Source organism: Schistocerca americana, chromosome 6 (genome assembly GCF_021461395.2).
Source record: "Schistocerca americana isolate TAMUIC-IGC-003095 chromosome 6, iqSchAmer2.1, whole genome shotgun sequence".
NCBI classification, from domain to species: domain Eukaryota; kingdom Metazoa; phylum Arthropoda; class Insecta; order Orthoptera; family Acrididae; genus Schistocerca; species Schistocerca americana.
In genome coordinates, this window is record NC_060124.1 from 303,735,732 (window position 1) to 303,755,852 (window position 20,121).

A 20,121-nucleotide genomic window follows, 5' to 3' on the forward strand; every position below is an offset into this window, starting at 1 on the left:
CTATCAATAAATTGTAGATAATCCGTGTTGCCATAATTTCTGCTGTAGGTTGTCCAACACTGTTTCGCCGTGCGACGACATTGTATATACTTCCAGTGTGCATAGAAGTCACCTCATAACAGAAGCTGCTTTCGGTAGCTGGAAGTTTTCTTCCTGCCACATGGAAATGTTTGACGCCAGGTGCATTTTGTGAATACAACATTCTTTAAACACAAGTTTTAAATAATCTACTTAATTTTCTATACTGAAGCCTAGTTTTTGGTACATGGATCCAATTTTTGTGTTGCAAATATTAAAATAATAGAGAGAAAATTCCGATCTTTAGTAAATGATAGATAGTACCTTTTGCGTTTCGAAATTAAGTTATTTTGTAACGAAATCCCCGCATTTTTCTGTATATTGTCATTAAGAACAAGTACTCATCCGCTCTTGCCTATTCCACTAGCAAATGGCGTACGAGAAGAATGTTGGCCAAACTTTGTATTAGCTCTAATAACTCGAATATTTTCATCGCGGTCATTTCCCGAAATGTATCTTGGAAGAAAGTAATATGTTGCCGGCTCTTCCCGGAAGGTACTCTCTCGACATTTCAGTAGTAAACTTCTCCGTTATGCACAACGCCTCTTTTGTGCAGTCTGCTCTGGAATTTGTGGAGCATCTATGTAACGCTCACTCGTCGACTATACGATTCCGAGACCATTTTGGCCGACAAGAGCACTCCACAGTGCAAAGTTTGTTCCTCAACTGTGATGCTGTGTTCCGGGACGACAGGGCTCCTGTTCACACAGCTTGCAGCGTCCAGGACTGGTTTCGCGAGTACGAGGATGAACAGTCGACAGATCTCAATACTACTGAGTCTTTGTAGTCTGCTCTGGAGGAAAGGGTGCGTTGCCCATACCCATCTTCGTCATCGTTACCTGAACTTACCACTATTTTGCAGGGAGAATAGCATAAAATTTAGTTGAAAACTGCACAGGATCTTTATTTATCCAATGCGAAGTGGTTGCAGGCTGTTTTGAATGGCAGCGTGTTTCCTACACCTTATTACGCAAAGCAGGCCTAAAGTGTTTCCATGTTTTTTTTCTAACTCCTGTAATTATTACTAACAACTACCTAGTTATTACAGCGCTTGCTCCTCCCCTTTGCTGAATGACGGATCTCTTGTGACTGCAACTGGGTCCCCTGTGGGCGGCCATTCTTCTCAGCCGCCTTGTCCCGTTCGCGGGCAGAAAGTCTCCTCCACTCCATCGATCGGCCTCCGTTATGCAGACAGCACGTTACGTAAGCATGCAGAAAGGTCATCTCGCAGTAGACCGGCAGCAGACGCAAGAGATTTTCACCGTATAAGCTGCGCAGCGGAATCAGATGTGTAGGAAAAGTCCCCAATTCCTACGTTATTCAGTCACTCAAAAATTCATATGGGGTTATGTACAAGCATAAGCAGGTAGTTTTTCTAGTCTTGTTCTTTCGCTCTACCCATACCTACATACAAGTTCCGCACACACGTTCCACAAGCGACAGTGAGGAGTATAATAGAGAACAGGTCGTATCAACGTTCGCAATTTTCATTCCCAATATGGTAATTCTCGTACTAAACGAGGAAAAAAGACTGTATATACGCCTTTGTATTCACCGCAATTTCTCATACATATGACATGACCCCTATATGAGACATACCACAGAGACAGTATAACTGCCACACAGTCTTCTTCGAATACTCATAAAAGCGTTTCGTGACAAATATTTCATCTTATTCTAAGATTTACCGTTTAAGTTTCTTGAAAATTTCACTGGGACTTTCTTGTGGGCAATAGCGACTTCTTACGACCCTTTGTACGCGTCTCTTCATTTCTCCTATTTCTGCCGTCATGGCAATTTTTTAAGAACTAACACTGGAGCAGTACAGTGTTATTCATAAGTACCTCTGGGATTTAGGAAGACGAATGCAAGAAAACTAAAGAACATACAACACTTCGCCAAGTACTAGTAGCACTCACACACTGAGGGTTCTGCACAAGCTTAATAATGTATTAAGATAATTCATCCATTCTGGGAGTCAAGAATCTCGAGCATTTTTTGCGACATTGTTTTTTAGTCCTACTCATACAACTACACTTACAAACGAAGTTTTTTTTACAGGCTACGAGCCTTCAAATAGAAATTCGTCCTTGAAATAGAAAAAAGTATCCAAGATAAATGATATTAGGTCAGGTATTAAAATTACTTTGCTACCTGTCAGACAGTTTATGTTATCGAGCAAATGATCAGCACTTTTTGTTGCTGCATACTGAGCCCTTTCTGGGCCACTTGCAGCTCTAAAAAGGGTAATAAAGGTCTTTTTTCCTCTAGTGATGGGGTTATGGACATCACTGTTCTTCTCAAATCGTAAAGGATTATTTGTGACGAATTTCGTTAGTAAGTATGTGTAACATCGCGGTTAAAACGCCTTGCTCCTAGAAGAGGTGGACCGCTGGTGAGCAACACATATTGTCCATATTGCCCGCTTTTGTGCAAACAATATTTTATTTCTAAGTGATACGTTACCTAGAAAACGATTCCATTTGACGTTATCGAGTGGAAATGTAGTTCGTTTGTCTGCAAGCCTAGCAGTTATACGAAGGGCAAACGTAGCTGAACTTAATTTTTTGAGAAACTCAGTAATATGTGTCTTCCAAGTTTACGTCAATAAGCACAACCAAAAACTGGGATCATTGTAAGCTAGCGCTATGTCACTTGTTGGGATTATTGTATTTGTTGTACAGAACTTTATTTAGTGAGTCCTGTCAAAATGTATGCAGAGTTCATTTTCAAAAAAAAAAAAAAAAATAAATAAATAAATAAATAAAATAAAGAAAATAAAATTTAGAAATATCATTAACAATCTCTTCAGTGGCTTTCTCTCTAGTGGTATTTATTATAACACTAGTGTCGTCTGCAAGAAACGAATAAACATTCTATATAGACACTCAAAACATTTTAACAATATTTTAATCACACATATTTTGTCTTGATAGTAACAAATAAAAATAATGAAACAGAAATTCCACATTTCAACAACGGAATGTGCTAGTCATTTGTAAAATATTCAAATAAATGTAATAAACTTTGTTAAAAATAAATTGGCCAAGTGCGAGTGGAGCTCGCCCACTGAGGGATATGTACAAAATTATGTATATGAATAGTTCATCCATCTCGGAAATCGAGAATCTCCATGATTTTTGCCTATGATCGATATCGATAATGGCAAGATATAGGTTCTGGGAATTGTAAGAGCGAATAAGAATTTCTAGAGTAGTTCCTGAGACTAGTTGGGATATAGAAAAAGAAGCGAGCAGGGAACTTCAGTTTATGCATGAAGAGAGACAAGATTAATAAACTCTTTTTTTATTTAGTTACTAAGCGTGACTATAACTTACATATTGTGTTCTAACGCAGCAGAATTTTCTGTCACACTTGTAACGGATGATGAATGCAATGTAAATTGCAGTGGCAAAAATATATAATTGCAGTTTACCCATTTTCGGATGTTTTTCATTTACTTGTACTGTGAAACCTTCCATCTTGCTAAATTTCATGTTTATAAGTCAACGGGAAGCACTATATAGGGTTTGATGATCGAGGTTGCGAGTATCAAATTAGTTGACGTAAATGGCCGTATCTTTTGATTGCATTGATTTAGAGGCTTACATTTTTTATATCGCCAAAGGACCATAGACCTTAGTTGTTGATATAAATTTCAACATGATACGTTTACCCGCTCCTGAGAAAAAGGGATCTTAACAGACTAATAGACAGACAGAGTGACAGACAGACGGACAACAAAGATATCCTACACTGACGAGCCAAATCATTGTGACCACCTGCTTACTAGCTTGTGTCATCGTGTTTGGAACGAAATACATCACTGACTCTTTGTATCAAGGAACCGACAGTTTTTTGGCAGGTTTGTGGAGAAATGTGCCGTTAGATGTCTACATACAGGTTACATAATTCGCATAAATAACGGATCGCTGAAACGCTGACTTGCGCATGCGGTAATGGCGCCCGATACCGACCCCAATGGTTTCCGTAGGATTTACATTAGGCGAATTTGTCGCCGAGATGACAACGTGAATTTCCTAAAAAGCTGCTCTAACCATTATAGCACGGTTATGGCTCAGAGACATGAACCGCTATACTGCTGAAAAACGACATCGCGGAAGACGTTAAGTATGAAGGGATGAAGGTAGTTCGCAGCTGTTAGCGTGTCTTCCATTAGTAGCACAGCTCCCACGCAAGCGCAGGAGAGTGTCTCAAATAGTATAACACTGCTCCCATCGGCCTGCGTACTTCGTGCTCTACGCGTTTCGAGCCGCTGTTCACCTCGATGACGGCGTTTCTGGAGACGAGAATCGACGTCGCGTGAATGGGCCTCCCGTCGGGTAGACCGTTCGCCGGGTGCAAGTCTTTCGATTTGACGCCACTTCGGCGACTTGCGTGTCGATGGGGATGAAATGATGATGATTAGGACTACACAACACCCAGTCCCTGAGCGGAGAAAATTTCTGATTCAGCCGGGAATCGAACCCGAGCCCTTAGGATTGACATTCTGTCGCACTGACCACTCAGCTACCGGGGGCGGACGCCATCGACATTATGAAGCAAAAATGTGATTCAGCCGAAGAGCCGACACTTATCAATTGATTGACGGTCGAATTCCGATGGTCCCGTGTCCAATGCAGTTGCAACTGATGATGTCGTTGGGTTAACATGTGAGCACGTAGGGGTGGTCTGCTGTGGAGCTCCGTGTTCAACAATGTACGATGTACGGAACAACGTACGATGAACGGCATGCTCCGAAACGCGTGTGCCTGCAGCAGGATTGCACTCTTTCGGCAGAGATGCCATAGATGAGTATCTATCATACTTTACAGAGCAGACTAGCTTCTGAACCCCATGTTCTATGATGAATCGTGGACAACCATTTAGTGCCTAGTGGTAGTTTTATCGTCCTTCTACGTCCATCCGCAGATGCTCACAACAGTAGCACGTGAACATTCGAACAGCTTCGACGTATTGGAGTTAGTCGTTCAAAGGCTTTGCGTCATAATAATCTATCCTTTGTGAAAGTCGCTTATCTTATTGTTTTTCAGCATTTTCAGGCCATATGTTCGCTTGGGTGATCCTCTGGCCGCGTCTGCTCCGGTTATACACATCTGTTACCGCGTCACGTGTCCGCAACGCCACCGGTGGTCATAATGTTCTGGCTCATCAGTGTCTAAGGGTTCTGTCTTTACCGACTGAGGAACGCAGTCCTAAAAATTAGGTAACCGGATTGCATATTCATTGCTTTCCACCCTCCCTCTATCATCCATTCACTTCATGTCGACAGATTTAATTCAATTGTACGGTAAAATGGTTTATGCATGCCTATTTTCTTAGCCTGTGCAAACTAACGTTGTTAGCTGCAGTACACGGCAGCAGCACCACTACGCGTGTAGCTGTAGTGAGAGAGAGAAAGAGAGAGAGAGAGAGAGAGAGCCGCTTACCCGGAACCAGACGATGGTGGGCCGGTGGGCCTCGTCGCCGTCGACGGCGTCGCACGGCATGACGACGGAGTCTCCGGCTCGCCGCAGGTACAGGTTGTGGGGCCTCACCGTGAAGACGGGCGGCCGCTGCACGATCACCGTCATGGGCGGACTAGGGCCCTCCGAGCCCAGCTCGTTGGTGGGCGTGCACGTGTACCTGCCACCGTGAGACTCGTCCACCTGCGAACAGTATCCCGTCTTAAGCAGGAATTACACGATACACCTACCGTATACACAGGTCTGCACCAGCGCCCCGAGCGTACAAGTCTGGAAGTGATATATTTTTCGTTAGCCCTTATTACACGGTACACCTAACTTGTAAGTTTGCACCAGCGCTCTAAGGTACGTATTCGGACTGTAGACGTATTTATGTCGTTGGGTGTGAATGTTGGCATTTTTTTGAAGCTGATGTTCATTTATACTGAAATATCTGAGAGGCCTAGCTTCGTATTTATTAAGCATTTATTTTTATCCCGTGCAGCTAGAATGAAATTAGGCCTACGTTATGATTATACACAATTATGAACCGAAGCTTTCATGTCAGGCTATTATCTGTGTTAACGTTTCATAGCATTTTAGACATGCAGGACTCAATTATCTACGCAGCATTTGCCCTGATAGTTTTCTCCTTAGTTGTTAGGAGAAGGGCAGAACCACGACTTAATGCCAGGAGTAGGAATCGTATTCGATCTTGATTGGGTAGCACTTTTGTTATACGCCCGTACGCAAGATTTCCACACTCCTAAACATCCCTAAGTCCACTGTTTCCGATGTGATAGCCAAGTGGAAACATGGACACGCGCAGCACAAAAGCGTACAGGCCGACCTCGTTTGTTCACTTGCAGAGACCGCCGACAGTTGAAGAGGGTCGTAATATGTAATAGGCAGACATATATCCAGACCATCACACAGGAATTCCAAATTGCATCAGGATCCACTGCAAGTACTATGACAGTTAGGCGGTAGATGAGAAAACTTTGATTTCATGGTCGAGCGGCTGATCATAAGCCACACATCACACCTGTAATTGCCAAACGACGCCTCGCTTCCTGTAAGGAGCGTAGACATTGGACTATTGAACAGTGGACAAACGTTGTGTGGAGTGACGAATCACGGTACACATTGTGGCGATCTGACACCAGGATGTGGGTATGGCGAATGCCCGGTGAACGTCATCTGCCAACAGTAAGATTCGGAGTCGGTGGTGTTATGGTGTGGTCATGTTTTCCATGAAGGGGCTTGCACCGCTTGTTTTGCGTGGCACTATCACAGCACTGGCCTATATTGATGTTTTAAGCATCTTCTTGCGTGCCACTCTTGAAGAGATTCAACTGAGGGATCGCGATTTCATCTTTCAACACGATCGAGCACCTGTTCATAATGCACGGCCTGTGGCGGAGTGTTTATTGTTAATAACACTCTTGTAATGGACTGGCCTGCACAGAGTCCTGACCTGAATCCTATAGAACAATTTTGGGATATTTTGTAAGGCCGACTTCGTGTCAGGCCTCACCGACCGGCATCGATACCTCTCCTCAGTGTAGCACTTCGTGAAGAAAGGACTGCCATTCGCCAAGAAACTTTCCACCACCTGATTGAAGGTATGCCTGTGAGAGTGGAAGGTGTCTTCAAAGGTAAGGGTGGGCCAACACCGTACTGAATTCCAGCATTATCGATGGAGGGCACCACGAATTTGTAAGTCATTTTCAAAAATGGTGCAAATGGCTCTGAGCACTATGCGACTTAACTTCTGAGGTCATCAGTCGCCTAGAACTTAGAACTAATTAAACCTAACTAACCTAAGGACATCACACACATCCATGCCCGAGGCAGGATTCGAACCTGCGACCGTAGTTGTTGCTCGGTTCCAGACTGCAGCGCCTAGAACCGCACGGCCACTCCGGCCGGCAGTCATTTTCAGCCAGGTACTTTTGATCATATAGTTAATGAAGGAGTTTAGGCCCGAAGATCCACACAAATTTAGGAACTTCGTCAGAATGGATGTGCCTTGTATTGACAAGCAGCTGCCGATCATATATGACGGACGGCCAAGAAAACAGTAATGAGCGAAGCTATTTCACAACAGTGCGACCACAAAGATGCAAAACGGCTTTTACAGTGCTCACTGCTCGGGGCCGGCACAGTTCCTCTAACTCCTGTGGCTTTGTCTCAACATTATCCTTCCTGCCATTCTGAAATAGTACAAGAGATCCAATCAAATCAAACACGTGCGGTACTTTCACTAACTAAGGTGATACGTACACATAACATATAATTACATGTAAGTTTACGTAAGACATATATATTAAGTATCTGACATTTGTAGACGAAACTTATTATTGTACAACCTATCTATCATATGGACACTTTTCCTTGCTGTATGCCTCAATAAGCACCCTTATATTTTCTTTGTTCCATTCCATTTATACAAGAAGAAGCTATCTTTAGACATACAGACGTTCTCAACAGCTATACAAGGAAGAAAATTTTCATTTGTTTTTATCCAGAATTAAAAAAAAAATTACTCGTTGCAATATGTGTAGAAAATCTCGCGCAATAGCGAAAAATGTCCACAAGAGCTCAGTATTTCCCGTCTGCTGCCCACAAAAAAAAAAAAAAAAAAAAAAAAAAAGACTAGCAGAGAGCCGACTCCAAATACTGCATTCTGTGCGTCCGCCCATACATGACAGAATAAACAGTTCCTAATTCTCCCCGACGGATAACCATCTGCTAGAATCGCAGCTTTAGGCATTCTGCCGCGAGGTGGCAGGCAGTCTACACATGACTTGTTGGGTCTGTCGTGTAATACCGGCCTTAAGCACAACATCTGTTCTGGTGAAGAAAAAAAATAGCTCACTCTAGACTCCAATGCGTGATTCTTTACATGCTGTTTCCCGATTCACGACCTATGATAGTTGACGCTTGCCGAGGCATGAACGGACGAATGGAGATTCCATTGTTGCCGGTTCCAAGCGGTACGCACATGTACGTGCTTTGCACTTCACCAAAGCGTGTATCCTGCAGATTACGTCTCCCGCTTTTCTTCTGTAAAATTAGTCGCTTACCACTACCATCGGCGATGAAATAAAAGTTCACTAAATAACTCGCTACGATCACGTTTAATGCTCGTAACAGCTACGACATTCACAGCAGAGCGCTCCGAACATTGCTGAACGCTCGTCGCCGTCCGCGAATGCGTGTCTTAGGTGCGCAGAGTCTAAACTGGACAGCCTACGTTCATGACTCCAACTTCAGCAACGCAAAAATATCGGTAAGAAATATCGTGCAGGGAATATATTCGATAGAAGGAGAATATCTGACTAAACCCTTAAATTAAGATGATCTTTATTACACACGGATCCCTTGTTCAGAAGCTCATTGACTACAGACCACATTAGATAGGTATTTCCTTAAATGTAATATGCACGAAGTTTGTGTGTTGTAACAAGTATACTTATACACAAAGAATAGGCTCTCTTTACAGTTCTTTCAAATGGTTCAAATGGCTCTGAGCACTATGGGACTCAACTGCTGAGGTCATTAGTCCCCTAGAACTTGGAACTAGTTAAACCTAACTAACCTAAGGACATCACAAACATCCATGCCCGAGGCAGGATTCGAACCTGCGACCGTAGCGGTCTTGCGGTTCCAGACTGCAGCGCCTTTAACCGCACGGCCACTTCGGCCGGCCTACAGTTCTTTGTCTGACAAGTTGTCATAAGTCTTCAAATAAAAGTTGTTATAAAATTATCAAGGTCCTTGACTGAGATACATACCGTATTTGCAAGTCTCTTGTCCGTGGGTGTGAACGTTGAGCGCATCTTAGCTACTCACTGAAACAGATTTAATTCTTGCCCACCTCGATACTCATAGCCACAATCGTTTCCTCATGGCTACAGGCTACAGGGTGTGAAGTTAGCGATACTCGTACCGACTTCCAAATTTGTCGAAACATGGTACACTGCGCTAGAAAAGTAAGGATCGCCTTTTGGAAACACCGTAATTGACTCCCACTGTGGAGCATCACTTTGAAAATTGGCTGAAAGGAGACTACAATCTTCCTCTTAATGGTGCAAAAGCATGCCGCGTAGCGACGTCACCTTCAAACTCAGCGAAGCTTCAAAAGGGAAGGTGTCGACACGTGCGAAAAAACGCCACAGCTCAGAAGTTCATGTGACGTGAAAAGTGTGTTAATGACGTCACATTGGCCCCACATTTCACCACAATCCTGCTCAACACCACCGTGGACCTGTCATACGATGGGAACGTCGTCACAGGCCCTCTCACCCACATTTCATCCCTTCGTTTGGCGCCTTTGTGTCATAGCCATGACACAAAGCGTTAACATCACGCGGTTTGCTTATGACAGGCCGATAAAAACACACCGCAGCTCAGAATGGACACGATAAGGTCCCAGGGGATGGCTTAGAGGACGCTAATTCCCTCACATTTCGCAGTCAAAAACGACAGTTGCAGTGCGATGAGCAACAGCAAGGCGTTGTTGATAATCTCAGTTCCTGCTGATATCTGCGTGACATTTCAACCCCTCTCTACATCATGGACTAACAATCCCACTGAACGTGATCTCATTCCTTTAGAGAGTAATGCGACCGCAGATTATGCTCTAGTAGGGGGTGGAACCACCAGCCCAGGGAATACTCGAAACCATTCAACGATATCTGACATTTATCCGAAGCAGCGATGGACACGTAAGAGCCTTCAGCCCTCCTGTTTTCCGCAGCACTGAGGCGTGATGACGTGGGAGTTCAGCATCAACATGTGCGGAAATAAAACGGCAAAGGGTGGCTCTAAAGCCTCGCATTTTGGCAACAGCTTCGGTGCACCCGCCCACATTTACTGACAATTTTAAATTGGTGTCAACATTTCTGAAGATACGTTTCTAACGCGCTCAATAAAATTCCGTGAGTGGTACCGAGGGTGTTGCCGAAAGGATGGATCTTAAAGTGACCCTTCGACGTTTTATTCCCGTACATGTTAATGTTGCACTCCCGCGTCATCGCACCACAGGAGGGCGAAAAATAGGAATGTTGAAAAAGTACAGGTACGCTTTGCTGCATCGGTTAAATTAATGGTTTGGAACGGTCTCCAGCGGTTCCAACCTGTATGGCACAGCAAAAATTGCGGTCACGCTGTACTCCAAAGGGGTCAGATCACGTTCGATGCGGATGCAGCCCATCAATATCCTTAGAGAAAGGCTGAAACGTTCCAGGGTGTCAGCAGTGTTAAAGGTTGTCAAGAACACCTTGCTAATGTCAACGCTTGGTGACGCTGTTCTGACCTCCATCGGAGAGACGTCAAACGAAGGGGCGAAATGTGGGTAGGAGGGGTCGTGACGACCCCCCATCGTGTGACACGTCTGAGATGACGTTGGGCAGAACTGTGAATTTTGGTGTCAATGTGACATCATCAACCCACCTTATAGGTCACGTGAACTTCTCTGATCTGCGGCCTGTTCTTCGCATGTGTCGACATCTTGTTGTTTGAAGCTTCGCTGAGCCCAAGGATGACATCACAAAGAGCCATGCTTTTCCACCATCGCAGAGGAAGGTTATAGGTACCTTTGAGCCAGATTTCAAACTTATGCGTCCCAATGTGAGGCATGTACGGGGTTTAGGAAAGGTGATCTTTTAATTCCGTTGCGCAGAGTATTTTGGAGAAACGATAAAAGTTGTAAGGTCTTTGTCGTTTATCGCTGTAATTTATAACACAACAAAGAAACTGATTGCTATCAGTGCGTGTGTCTTTCTTATGTGCAGTACTGCAAAGAAATAAAATTATGTTTCTCATTAGTTTCCTTATATATAAAACTAATACTCGTCTACAAAATATATTTAATATAAAAGAAATCACAGATTAAATGTGAAGAAATATTTGCACTTGAAAGAACTGTATGCTTTACTTTTCAGAACTATGCTAATTGGAAGCTTAAAACGTAAGACACATTGGTTTTCAGGATTGTTAGTTTAGTTATTTGATGTAACGAATTAACATGAAATTTCATTCACATCGTTTCTATATACTGTGCTTTGTAATAAAGAAATTTCCTACAAATTACATACCTGTCGTAAGCCCACTGGACGCACTGAGGTCATCAGTGGGTGTCGTGCAGACACCTAAACGTCACCTGCCTCCGATGTTTATTACTCACTATAAAAGAAAGCACGAAACGAAGAAGCAGACGGGGGCGAGGTTCGGTCACCACCATAGAAGGGAAGTGCAATACTCACTGCTAACTGGTGTGCTGATTTAGGTAGAGTCCAGTCAGTTGGTGAAAAGAGGGGGCTGGGAGGGTTGTGAGATGTTGAATCACTGCTCAGAAAACAACCGTGTAGTAGTAATAATACAAAATTGGACGACAAGACGCTGAGTGTTTTAGAAATTATTCTGCCACCTTTTAAGTGAATGCGCACAATATTTCTAATTGTTAGCAGCGCCAAAACACGGGATGTTTGGTGTCCTGTGTAAGGCTTACGCTGCTCGGGTCATGACAGCCCAAGAAAACGGGACATCCGGCGACAGTCAGCTCACCTGGGGACAGTCTGGTACACGCACCTTGCTGAAGTAGAGGGAGCCGTTCCTGCGCGAGAAGACGCCCTGCACGTTGAACGGGTCGAACAGGAAGCCGTCCTTCTCCCAGCGCAGGTTGGTGAGGGGCGGGTTGGCGCGGAAGTGGCAGTCCAGCACGGCCGGCCGGCCGTACGGCAGGAAGATCTCGCGCGCCGCGTACACCACCTTGGCCTTGTCTGCAACACTCGCCGCAACCACACGCACGCTCAGCACCGGACCTCAGGTCAGTTGCCATACTTAGCTAGCTACTTTCATGTTCCATGCATCATTTGTACAAGTGGCGTTCAATAAAGAATGCAACACACTTTGTTTTTTTCGGCCAATTACCGCTGAAAAAATGCCTAATTTGTTGTGGAGCAGCCCCTATAGCTTCCTAAAGTTCCGATAGGGGGCGGCGCTATAGATTGCCCTCAAAATGGCGTCTGTAATGGAAGTACGTTGCAAGAATAGAACTGTCATTAAGTTCTTTTTGGAGGAAAACCAGAGCATCGCAGATATTCGTAGGCGCTTGCAGAATATCTACGGAGACCTGGCAGTGAACAAAAGCATAGTGAGTCGTTGAGCGAGACGTCTGTCACCATCGCACAAATGTTCCACAATCCTGTTCGGTCTAACGGGTGTTGTCCGGCTGCACACAGCTTGGACTCCTGGAATGTTGGAACGTGCGGACACTCTTATTCGAGGTGATCGCCGAATCACTATAAAGCACCTCGCTGCTCAGCTGGATGTCTCTGCCGGTAGTGCTGACAACTCGTCCACCAGCAAGACGTTGGCTCCGACGCCGATCAGTATAGTGGTACAATCCGGGCCTACAGGCCCTCCCAGTAAGTTGGCGTAAGGACGTCGCAGTGAACGGAGATGATATTGACAAGATAGGTTTTTGTAATAAAAAGAGTGGGGAATAATATGGTGTACAGGAATCCTGAAAAAAAGCAACATACTTTCAGAAAAATAATGTGTTGCATTACTTACAGAACGCGCCTAGTCCTATTAGTCGTAATGATGTGTCACTTCACATTAATGTTACACATTGTTATGAGAGTAGGAAAAGGGAGAAAAGGAAACATAGTGGGTGAATATGGATTGGGGGAGAGAAATGAAAGAGGAAACCGTCTGAGAGAATTTTGCACAGAGCACAACTTAATCATAGCTAACACTTGGTTCAAGAATCATAAAAGAAGGTTATATACATGGAAGAATCCTGCAGATATTAGAAAGTATCAGATAGATTATATAATGGTAAGACAGAGATTTAGGAACCAGGTTTCAAATTGTAAGACATTTCCAGGGGCAGATGTGGACTCTGACCACAATCTATTGGTTATGAATTGTAGATTAAAACAGAAGAAACTGCAAAAAGGTGGGAATTTAAGGAGATGGGACCTGGATAAGCGGAGAGAACCAGAAGTTGTGGAGAGTTTCAGAAAGAGCATTAGGGAACGATTGACAGGAGTACGGGAAAGAAATACAGTAGAAGAAGAATGGGTAGCTTTGAGGGATGAAGTAGTGAAGGCAGCAGAGGATCAAGTATCTAAAGAGACGAAAGCTAATAGAAATCGTTTGGTAACAGAAGAGATATTCAATTTAATTGACGAAAGGAGAAAATATAAAAATGCAGTAAATGAAGCCGGCAAAAGGGAATACAAACGTCTCAAAAATGAAATCGACAGGAAGTGCAAAATGGCTAAACAGGGATGGCTAGAGGACAAATGTAAGGAAGTAGAGGCTTATCTCACTAGGGGTAAGATAGATACTGCCTACAGGAAAATTAAAGACACCTTTGGAGAAAAGGGAACCACTTGTATGAATATCAAGAGCTCAGATGAAAACCCAGTTCTAAGCAAAGAAGGGAAAGCAGAAAGGTGGAAGGAGTATATAGAGGGTCTATACAAGGGCGATGTACTTGAGGACAATATTATGGAAATGGAAGAGGATGTAGATGAAAATGAAATGGGACATACGATACTGCGTGAACAGTTTGACAGAGCACTGAAAGACCTGAGTCGCAACAAGGCCCCGGGAGTAGACAACATTCCATTAGAACTACTGACGGCCTTGGGAGAGCCAGTCCTGACAAAACTCTACCATATGGGGAGCAAGATGTATGAGACAGGCGAAATACCTTCAGACTTCAAAAAGAATATAATAATTCCAATCCCAAAGAAACCAGGTGTTGACAGATGTGAAAATTACCGAACTATCAGCTTAATATGTCACAGCTGCAAAATACTAACCCGAATTCTTTACAAATGGCTCTGAGCACTATGGGACTCAACTGCTGAGGTCATTAGTCCCCTAGAACTTAGAACTAGTTAAACCTAACTAACCTAAGGACATCACAAACATCCATGCCCGAGGCAGGATTCGAACCTGCGACCGTAGCGGTCTTGCGGTTCCAGACTGCAGCGCCTTTAACCGCACGGCCACTTCGGCCGGCCGAATTCTTTACAGACGAATGGAAAAACTGGTAGAAGCCGACCTTGGGGAAGATCACTTTGGATTCCGCAGAAATGTTGGAACACGTGAGGCAATACTGACCCTACGTCTTATCTTAGAACATAGATTAAGGAAAGGCAAACCTACGTTTCTAGCATTTGTAGACTTAGAGAAAGCTTTCGACGATGTTGACCGGAGTACTCTCTTTCAAATTCTAAAGATGGCAGGGGTAAAATACAGGGAGCGAAAGGCTATTTACAATTTGTACAGAAACCAGATGGCAGTTATAAGAGTCGAGGGGCATGATAGGGAAGCAGCGGTTGGGAAGGGAGTGAGACAGGGTTGTAGCCTCTCCCCGTTGTTATTCAATCTGTATATTGAGCAAGCAGTAAAGGAAACAGAAAAATTTTTAGTAGGTATTAAAATCCATGGAGAAGAAATAAAAACGTTGAGGTTCGCCGATGACATTGTAATTCTGTCAGAGACAGCAAAGGACTTTGAAGAGCAGTTGAACGGAATGGACAGTGTCTTGAAAGGAGGATATAAGATAAACATCAACAAAAGCAAAAAAGGATAATGGAATGTAGTCGAATTAAGTCGGGTGATGCTGAGGGAATTAGATTAGGAAATGAGACACTTAAAGTGGTAAAGGAGTTTTGCTATTTGGGGGGCAAAATAAGTGATGATGGTCGAAGTAGAGAGGATATAAAATGTAGACTGGCAATGGCAAGAAAAACGTTTCTGAAGAAGAGAAATTTGTTTACATCGAGTATAGATTTAAGTGTCAGGAAGTCGTTTCTGAAAGTTTTTGTATGGAGTGTAGCCATGTATAGAAGTGAAACATGGACGATAAATAGTTTGGACAAGAAGAGAATAGAAGCTTTTGAAATGTGGTGCTACAGAATAATGCTGAAGATTAGATGGGTAGATCACATAACTAATGAGGAGGTATTGAACAGAATTGGGGAGAAGAGGAGTTTGTGGCACAACTTGACAAGGAGAAGAGACCGGTTGGTAGGACTTGTTCGGAGGCATCAAGGGATCACAAATTTAGCATTGGAGGGCAGCGTGGAGGGTAAAAATCGTAGAGGGAGACCAAGAGATGAATACACTAAGGAGATTCAGAAGGATGTAGGTTGCAGTAAGTACTGGGAGATGAAGAAGCTTGCACAGGATAGAGTAGCATGGAGAGCTGCATCAAACCAGTCTCAGGACTGAAGACAATAACAACAACATGTAAATATGGCTGCGGGCTGACCATTGAAAAAGAATTTTCTTAATTTATTTTTTATTTTTGTTTATTTTCTATGCAGATGTGAATTACTTATTCCTGCCCATCATGTTTCACATATGGTCACATTTCCGACCCTTCCAGATATGCTAGAACTGTCTGTTACTGTGGCTTCCAGCTGGTGGGGGAAGGATATTCTGGTTCAGCCTGAGGAGGAAAGGATGAACTTCCTCTAATCCTCCTGAATGGGTGGCTGCTGTATCCCTCTAGGCTGATTTGTCGGGTGACGAAATAAATAAATAAATAAATATATATGTATATATTTGTTCGTTATATATTTGTTTGTATATTTTTTTGTAATTCATACAAATCCACAATTTTATTCAGATGATGATGAAATTTTGCACACTTTACCTTCAAGGCTAGAGGAAGATCACTGTCTACATAAGATTTCGCAACCTGACATGAAACATATCCATATAATATACGAACGGAAAAGGTTGTTACCAAAAGTCTCTAACAGTTCTTGGTCGATTTACTTCAGATTTCTACACGATCCCGTAATGAATATTGCTTCAAATTTTTGTTCGATTTATTTACTTCAGATTTCTATATTCAGATGAAACAACTAATATAGGTAATGAAAAATTAAATGCCTAACAAACGAAATATATCGTGATAAACTAAGCATGATCCCTGCCGCGAGAATATATCACATCGGTGATACCCGTCTTGGAGATAATACCGTCAGACGTCGCTATATGGCGGGACGTGCGGAAGCTCGACAGTTTGACAGATACATGATTCTAAACACTTATTTACTGATTCGTTGCCGTTCTTATGACATATACACTAAAAGATATTTTAGTCCGTGTTTTACAGTCATTTTTATTATTAAAATCCATAATGACATTTAAGTGTTAAGACAGCTCATGGACATAGTAACAACAAAAGTCGCTAGATCACGGCCTGTTCAAAAACTTAGCAGAACGCGAGGTTTCCCGAAGTGTGACGAGTCTGTTTCAACATTTGAGTCACGCTCAAACACCGACCTACTTGAAACAGTGAAAATTTGGCTAAACAATAGAAGAGAAATTTTCCAAAAATACAATAAGATACTTATCGCAAAACGTAACAAAAGATGGCAAAAGTAATCATCTTTCCACACAGGTGAAGACGTGCACTTTCTTCACATTCCGTTGACACCGAATGATTCAAATATGAACTTCCATTTAAGGCGATTGCAGTTTCCCATGCGGCTTGCATTCGCTATGAGTATCAACAAGGTACAGGGGCAGTCACTTTGTGTGGCCGATATTAAACATTCTGGGAAACGCCAAGCACTGCAGCTAGTAACACAAAACACCAGGGGCCTTAACATCTGATGCTGAAAATGTTCGTAAAACCATGGCTGACGTCAGTACTTTACAGAAGTGATGTAAGCAGGAGTAGGAAGTGGCCAATGAGAATACCTGCATTTTGCTCCGGTTTCTAGTTGGCTGAAAGGTCTGTATGTTACATAATTTCGAGGAGACCTTTTGAAGATTTTACAATTGGTAAGTCGGCCTTCAGCTCTCCTGGTAATGAGGTGTCAAAGAGTGGGCCCTATGGGACGAAATCTGTATTTTACAGTCGTTATCTTTTCGGAGTTATGGAGTTAGCGTGATCAATGAAGTTGAAACTTCCTGGCAGATTAAAACTGTGTGCCCGACCGAGACTCGAACTCGGGACCTTTGCCTTTGGCGGGCAAGTGCTCTAGTAAATGGTAGAGCACTTGCCCGCGAAAGGCAAAGGTCGCGAGTTCGAGTCTCGGTCCGGCACACAGTTTTAATCTGCCAGGAAGTATCGTATCAGCGCACACTCCGCTGTAGAGTGAAAATCTCATTCTGGAATCAATGAAGTTATTTTTCCAATATGGAAACTTTACAAGGCATTCTTAAGTGCGATCCCGTGCGCGAGCTTGAATTCTGCTCACATACTTTCCTATTTTTCTCACCTAGTATCGCGCATTAGTGAGCTGAGATTTGTTCGGTCAAAAGAGGTCTCAGATCTGAACATGGAGTCATTAGCTGAAAACTTTTGGAAATTTGTGGTAAGATCTTATGGGACCAAACCGCTGAGGTCGTCTGTCCCTAAACATAGTCGGCCGCTGTGGCCGAGCGATTCTAGGCGCTTCAGTCCGGAACCACGCGGCTGCTACGGCCGCAGGTTCGAATCCTGCCTCGGGCATGGGTGTGTGTGATGTCCTTAAATTAGTTAGGCTTACGTAGCTCTAAGTCTAGGGGACTGATGACCTCAGATGTTAAGTCCCATAGTGCTTAGAGCCATTTGAATCATTTGAACTCTAAGCCTACATACTACTTAATCTAACTTAAACTAACTTACGGTATGGACAACACATACACCCATGCCCGAGGGAGGACTCGAGCCTCCGACGGGGGGAGCCGCACGGGCCGTGAGAACCCCTCAGACCGCGCGGCTAGCCCACGCGGCTGTGTCATTAGCTGCTTGGAAGTGGTGTTCAATAATAGCGACAGATTTGGGTACGGTTAACTGGAAACAATAAATTTCATTTGTTTCCGTAGGGATTTGGGGGGGGGGGGGGGGAGAGTCGACTTTAACGTACCAATGTCAGCGAGGTCATTAGAGAAGAAGTACAAGCTCAGACTACGGAAGCATGGGGAAGCACGTGAAATTATCAACACTGCTTCAAATTTGGCCGTATGTTTATTCAGTGTAGGCTTTACTGCATTAATACACGTGGCAGATTAGACACTAATCGAAATCGACGATGAAATGTGCCAATTCTGTGAAGATAGAGACGTCAGCAGCGATGGACTCGGCGACGAAAAGAACTTTGTGGACGAAGTTGGGGGCTTATCAGGCCAAAGTAGCAAAAATCGACCATCCATTAGCCGTGGCGATAGTTGTTATAGACAAGGCATCGATGATATCCGTACGTTTCAAGTTTTGCTGTATGATAAATACTTGTCAATCTTTAAACGCGTTTTCCTCAAAACCATGTTTTTCGGCATGGTTGTCGACGTCCACGCTCCAATTTTCATCCGATTTTAATGATTTTTGGTCTCTCTTGATGCAAATTGAATTCTCTTCAGTTCATCGAGCCGACTTTTTAAATGTTGAAATTTTGTATTTGTTTCAGCCTAAAAAGAGGGGTCCCAGACACCGCCATTTTTTTCAAATAGGTTATCTATAATTTCGCAAAAAAGAATTACAATTCCCTACGATGAACTAAAGTTACATCTGTAAATCAGGGTTTCGGATAACAACAACCGGAGTTATAGTGACAACCGTTGTTCTACCTCCATTTAAGGCTGCCTCGGAAAAATCCCAATCACACATTGAAGATTTTAATACTTTTCAATAAAAAATACCAATAAAAACTACGATGTATTTTTATTTATTGCAGCATACACCATTGTCTACTACATTCCAGTACCGAGGAAAAATATCCTGAATTTGAGAAATATTTTCGTCCGTGACCATGTCGTTTTCATTTAACCACTTCGTCCAGTTACAGATTTGAGTATGCTGCCTCTCTCTCTCTCTCTCTCTCTCTCTCTCTCTCTCTCTATCTCTATCTCTCTCTCCAATTCTCCCGTAGAGTTTGAACTGTATTCCTGCTTTGTTGCTGCATGCTGCATCGACTATCGGCGTAAGTTGTTACAAGACATTTGGAGTCGGTGCAGGAACAGTTAGCCAAAAACGCATTCCAGTCCTCTGGTCGGATCACGGAATCTTCCCTGAAAGCAGGTGGTTTGGTAGAGGGCTTTTAATTATTGAAATTCGAGTTCTGAGAGAACCCAAACTCGCGAGTCAAAGCAAGGACGGCGACCCTTATTTAGACTGATTTGTTGGAGTGGTAGAGCAGAAAATTAATCCGGGTCCGCAAATAAACGTTTCTAATGAAATCCACGGAGCTGTACGTCACGTGATTTCTCTTGTACGACGCACATCGCTATAGTGAGTGCATTCTGGCCGCTGCCGCATTGGTAATTTCGTACGACAATACAGAACATCCGAGGAATGGACGAAAGGTACATTTCAGTATTACACAAACAGAAATTCTTCTATGTAACAGAACGAGTTGCGAAGGATATGCCTTCTCATTTCGTTATCAAATTTAATTTTCATGTTTTGTTATCAAATTTAACTTTGAGGTCTGTCAGACATTTTATGTCGTTGAGTAAGTGATCAAACCTTCCTTTGGCATCATTTTGCACCCGCTAATGTGGAATAATGAATCTAATTTTTGCTTCTGGTATATCAATTATTTAC

General features: G+C 43.2%; 1 protein-coding gene across 1 annotated transcript in view; it reads right to left on the minus strand.

Moving 5' to 3' along the window:
• The window catches only part of LOC124619655 (protein borderless), a 449,367-nt gene that overhangs the window by 56,744 nt on the left and 372,502 nt on the right, over nucleotides 1-20,121 (minus strand). Inside the window, exons 6-7 of the mRNA XM_047146187.1 lie at nucleotides 12,141-12,331; nucleotides 5,529-5,747 (exon numbers count right to left, since the gene is read on the minus strand). Of these exons, the coding sequence (XP_047002143.1) occupies nucleotides 5,529-5,747; nucleotides 12,141-12,331 (410 nt within the window). The remainder of the gene's footprint in view (nucleotides 1-5,528; nucleotides 5,748-12,140; nucleotides 12,332-20,121) is intronic.